Here is a 5,822-nt window from a genome sequence, read left to right on the forward strand (position 1 = left end):
AAACTTGAATACAAGTAATTTCAAAGAAAAAAAACTAAGAAATTAATCTAAATAGCAACTAAAAAGTTATAAATACATGGACCTTGTAAAGCAAATGGTTAACATCATTTATAAATAAGTGTTAAGAAGTATTGCGTCAATAGCAATAAATTCGGCATACTATATATTAGATCTAACAATATCAAAAATGCATGTACGCCTATAATATTCATAATATCAGAGCTTTCTACTCACTACTGGTATACAACTAGGTGAAACAAAGTTAACACAGAATTAAATCTTCCTGTTTATTAATGCCCCGCAGAATGTATTCCATCGGTATGCATCATGCTGATCTATAATGGTACCACTATCAATACCGCCGGGTATAGCCTCGACCCATACCTTCTGTCCGGCCGTCACTATCGCAACTGTATCGGCAGATGAACATCCTCTGTTATCATCACCATAGAACAATGACGTTGCATATCTTGTTCCTTCAATCATTATACTAACAGTCAATGTCTTCTTTGGATAGACACAGAAAGCTAAACTAAACATGTACACCCCACTGATGGGTGCTGTAAATTTCCCGGTATCTGGGTTATACACATCTCCTTCCGTGAAGATTAATACTGGAAACACTATTGTCTGACCTCCCACCAATGTAGTACTGGACTTTAATTTTGCCTTAAATGCAACAGTTGGTGTTACTGCATCTAGAAAAGAAAAATATAAAGAATTCACAAGCAGGTGATTATATTTTTATTGAAATCTTAATATTTTTTGGTAAAACACATAATGTTAATTAACAATAGATTTAAATGCAAGATCAAATATTTGTGTCAAATTTTATTTTACGAAATGAGTTTATATTTATAGCTTTCGCGTCCGTTAATTACTTAAATGAAATTTAAGGATCAAGACCTTAGCCATTTTAAGAAAGACGCATGTACCTTAACCGTTAAAATTTTCAAAAATGAACCCTAATGAAAATTGAAAATGTTGTATTGTTTGATTGTGGCTGTTTATGTTTCTACATTATAATAGGAAAGGGGTTAAGCAACTTTATGTTGTGACAGAGATGTGTTTTTTTCTCACATTCTCATAATAAATTTTGCACTGGCAACACAGCAAAAATGTATGTCAATCAAATATTTATGGATAATTTAAAAATTATAAAATATTGTTCGAGAAATAATGGACATTGATCAGAGCTGCACCACAACAAGGGATATAGTCCTTAAGTACCAGTACTAGTACTCGCCAGCTTATGAAGTATCAGAACCAGTACTCGCCAACTTATGCAGTACCATTACCAGTACACGCCAACTTATGCAGTACCAGTTCCAGTACTCGCCAATTTATGCAGTACCAAAACAAGTACTCGCCAACTTATGCTGTACCTGTTCTCGCCAACTTATGCAGTACCAGTAATCGCCAATTTATGCAGTACCAAAACATGTACTAGCCAACTTATGCTGTACCTGTTCTCGCCAACTTATGAAGTACCAGTAATTGCCAACTTATGCAGTATCAGTACCAGTAGTCGCCAACTTATGTAGTATTAGAACTTGCCAACTTATGCAGTATCAGAACCAATACCCGCCAACTTATGCAGTACCAGTTCTCGACAACTTATTCAGTATCAGAACTAGTACTCGCCAACTTATGCAGTATCAGAACTTGCCAACTTAAGCAGTACCAGTGCCAGTACTTGCAAACTTATGCAGTATCAGTACCAGTACTCGCCAACTTATGCAGTACCAGTTCTCGACAACTTATGCAATATCAGAACCAATACTCGCCAACTTGTGCAACTTATTTGTTTATGTATTAGATTTGGCCAAGTATTGCAGTACCAGTACTTATATGTTGAAAGTTATTAAATACCAGTACTCTCATTCACATCATTTTTGATGAAAAAGAACATTTAACATTATACATTCTTTCAAAAAGATAAATATTACTGAAACGATATGTGCTGGTTTTATAATTGAATTACATTCTAGGTTAACGTAACCACATTATACTTTTAAAAGAAATATTAACAAAAATATTTACAAGTCAATACAAAAACTACTACTTTTATCGTTTTGAACAATTACTTGCATTCTGTAGATATTTTCAAGTGCAAAAATCTTTCTGAGAGATAAATCTTGAAACCTTTAGTTGAACTAGTAAACTGTCTAACAATACAAATACCCAAAAAATCTTAAACGTAACATAAATGAAGACAGCCTTTGTTCCTCTTCACACATTCATTGAGTAAATATACATCCCTATATTTCAAAGGCAAATGAACATGGTTTTGGATACGTATTTGCCACGTTAACAGTAAATGTGACCCACTTTATATCTCTGTTCTGATAAAGATTGATTGATACAGTCACACAGAATTGGAGTTGAGATTAAGAGAGCAATTATATAAATATTTGTATCACCAATTTGATTATGCGGAGTAAATAAATTTTTCATGTAGAAAAACGTATACATGTATATCTGTCATTATTGTTTGATTTTTTTACCTGTCAATTGTTTATTGATTATACGGTCAATGCACACATACAAATATATAAATATTCTGTAGATTTTCTGTAAGTTCAATGAGATGCGATGCAGTGATTTAACTACGGATTTATAAATTTTAAGTGCCCTCGAGACCGCGTTGGTCATGTTTTTATTTTCTTAATTTTATTTTCAACATTATTGAAGCTATGATTGTTTTTAATATTGTTCGATTTTTTTAATATGTTTTGCAGTCTATTCTCCTTTTAAATAACATTGGTGAGGAATTAACATTTAAAATTAAATATGATTAAAAGCAATAGATGTCATTTCAATGTTAAAAACACAATAAAAATCGAGACAAAACAGTGTTTATAAATTACTTCGTATCCGTGTTGACAATTATGCAAGCACTCGGCCATTTCCATTAAAATATTCTGCAAAAATAATAAGTGTATGTCTAGAACAATGTCAACAGTAGGGATCGAACCGCAGATGCGACGATTTTCCTTTACACTAAGCTCGCGTGACTACCAAAACATTAGATCTATACTTCATATTATTTTTCGTAAACTATACGGACAAAACCGTATTTAAATGAGTGCTATAATGTAATCGTAACTGACAGGTCAATAAAATCAGACTATATCAATTTAGGATATCCGCACATTGCCTGAACAATATGTTCAAAATAGAATTGAAAGAGGTGAAAGAACATGCAATAAATGTAAATTTAGAGACATTTTGGATGAATTCAATTTGCTATTTGTGTGCACATTACATTGATACATATTTCTATGTTTAAACTTTCTGAGCTGCTTCCAACCACTATTGAAATAATATTGACTGACTCAGCTTGTTTCCTTGATTGTGCTTTAAAGATAATCTATTGAAATTAATGTTAAAGAATATGCTTCATTTATTGTCATTTACGCCAAGAACATTATTTCTTGTTGACATGATACCGATATATATTCTATACATTATTTGTTATATGTACAACTGTTATGTTCAATATTGTATGAGTGATGATCAAGACCTACCCTGAATGAAACCAAAGATTCTGTAATATTTGATAAAAACGTTCATAATTCAAACACTATATACCTTTTTTATACTACGATATTTTCATAGAAACTGATGTAGGATTTCGAGCATGCGTATTCCGTGTATGGCAAAAAGTAAGACCGAAAAAAAGATTTGATTATCAACAACTTTATTTATAATTTGATATAATCTAAATAATTAACCATAATACTTGAACATTTCTGCATTTACGCATTACTTCAGGGTCTTTTATATTTGAAAGACCCTGAATGAGACATTCTATTTCTGGCTAAAGAATATTCGTATACAAGCATAAGAATTTAAACAGGTCTTGCATTTAAGTGTGCTGAAATGCGTCGCTTGGATATACCGTCATTTAAAAATACTCGTTAATGGTGTTATTAAAATGCATCCGGGGATAAATGACGACTATTATTTAGTTTATTTTTTATTATAACTGGAGACATAGAAACGGGCAAGTACTGGTTCTGATTACAAGAACTTTTAAACAAGGTATTTTAAGTTTGATATAAAGTAACTATTACACAATAACTATACTGTACAGTGAGTTATTAACTTATGTTGGTTATTACACTAAGTGAAACTTGCTAACGGAAATATTTCATTTAAACAAGAAGATGTTTCGCGGCGTTTATAGGGTTATGCACATGAAATATTTAAACACATTTATACAACCTGAAACAAAAAAGAAACATTCGCCAAGTTTGAATGTAGATATGTAAGTACAGTTTTTTTAAACCTTTTGAAACTCGATTTTTACGTTGAATAAACATATCGGGCTTTTATACGGGGATTAGCTGACCGATTTTGCAAACAAAACGAGTTTTACAAGGTACTACATGTATATATGTGTGTACATCTAAGTGGTACCCTTGAACAACTGGCACATACTTTGCGAAAGTTTCCTTTTTTGGTTCAGTATATGTAGTGATCTCTCTTACGAAACATTCTATACAATAACATTATCACAGTTAGGCAAACAAACGAATACACAGCAATAAATAATTATCAGCGGAAATTTTAAAATCATAATTATTTTGATATATCTACTAAAATTTAGTATCACCGCGATGCAGATTTGACAAAAGCCTACAGCACTCTGTACTGGAATATAGATATATTCCCGTTAAATGTTTAGTGTGGTAAATAATGAAAAGTCGCAATGCCTCGGACCTCATAGCATTATAGTAGTCCCAAGTCAAATCCAAACCTTAAACATACCTCAGCATTTTTTGTTGGATTTTATGTAGGACATATAGCGATCTTTCACCTTACGTGGAAAGGAAGAACTTACGTACCCTCCTATTTTATTTCTGGCACGGCCTCTGAGTAGAACCACCTACTTTCCGTAAGCTAGTTTCCTCTGGATTCAAACGCAAACCGGTGTGGGCAGGTAGTTTAAATTCAGAAAACTTAACAACTCGGCCATAGAATACCCCCTGACCGATCGGTTCTGCAATACTATGTGGACATCAGTATTAGATAATATTGATAAATTAAAAAACTTTACTCCAGATTTGATTGTCTTTTTATACTACTTTTAAATTCATTCTACCTTGAATCATCATATCTTACAACACATCCTCAATAATTCAACGAAAATAAAAAACAACTAAAAAAATTTATCTTCAATATATCTAAAAAAAGTAAATGTGATGTTATTGTACCTTGAAGTTCAAGAAGCTTTGCCTTAACTGCCGATGTGACATTACTGACTTCTTTCACACTGGTCTCGAAGCCATTTTCAAGCTCTTGTTGATTTGCTTTCATCTGATCACTAACTTCCGTCTTGATATGTTCAACTCTTTTAACACATTGCTCTACCTCAAGTTTCAGTCTCTCCATTTGAAATTCTATGCGTACCATTTTTTCCAGCATCTTTTCCTCAAAATCATATTTAGAACAGCGAGGTTCTTCACAATTCCGACCAGTGGTTAATAGAAAAAGAACAAACACTACTCTAGACATGTTTCACGACAGACTTTTCTGTCTGAGTTTCTGAAATGAATAGCATTACCTCAAAGAAATATTTATTTGTTTAGCTACGAGTATATACTCGTACCTATAATGCCAACTTTTTGGCACGAAATTAATATGTTTTATAACTCTTGACTGGTTTTTCGATATCATTAGATATAAAACCGCTTTGTGTTTCAGTAAGTGTTGTCAGACGTCTTGAAAATCACTTTAGAATCGCTTTATTTTCCAGCCGTTTTTAGGCATTTTGTTTTACCAAGAAATATTTTTTGGAACATCAAAAACAATTT

At 32.3% G+C, this 5,822-nt stretch overlaps 1 protein-coding gene across 1 annotated transcript; it reads right to left on the bottom strand.

The window, feature by feature from the left end:
* Positions 1-273: 273 nt before the first annotated feature.
* LOC132727362 (multimerin-2-like) lies at positions 274-5,421 on the bottom strand. Its single transcript, XM_060712800.1, has 2 exons — positions 5,223-5,421; positions 274-698 (listed from the first exon to the last, which is right to left on the bottom strand). Exons 1-2 carry the CDS (start codon positions 5,419-5,421, stop codon positions 274-276), a joined length of 624 nt encoding a protein of 207 aa, XP_060568783.1.
* Between the last annotated feature and the right edge of the window lie 401 nt (positions 5,422-5,822).

This window comes from Ruditapes philippinarum, unplaced genomic scaffold (genome assembly GCF_026571515.1).
Source record: "Ruditapes philippinarum isolate M1 unplaced genomic scaffold, ASM2657151v2 ctg6356_1_1_1_1, whole genome shotgun sequence".
Classification (NCBI taxonomy): Eukaryota; Metazoa; Mollusca; class Bivalvia; order Venerida; family Veneridae; genus Ruditapes; species Ruditapes philippinarum.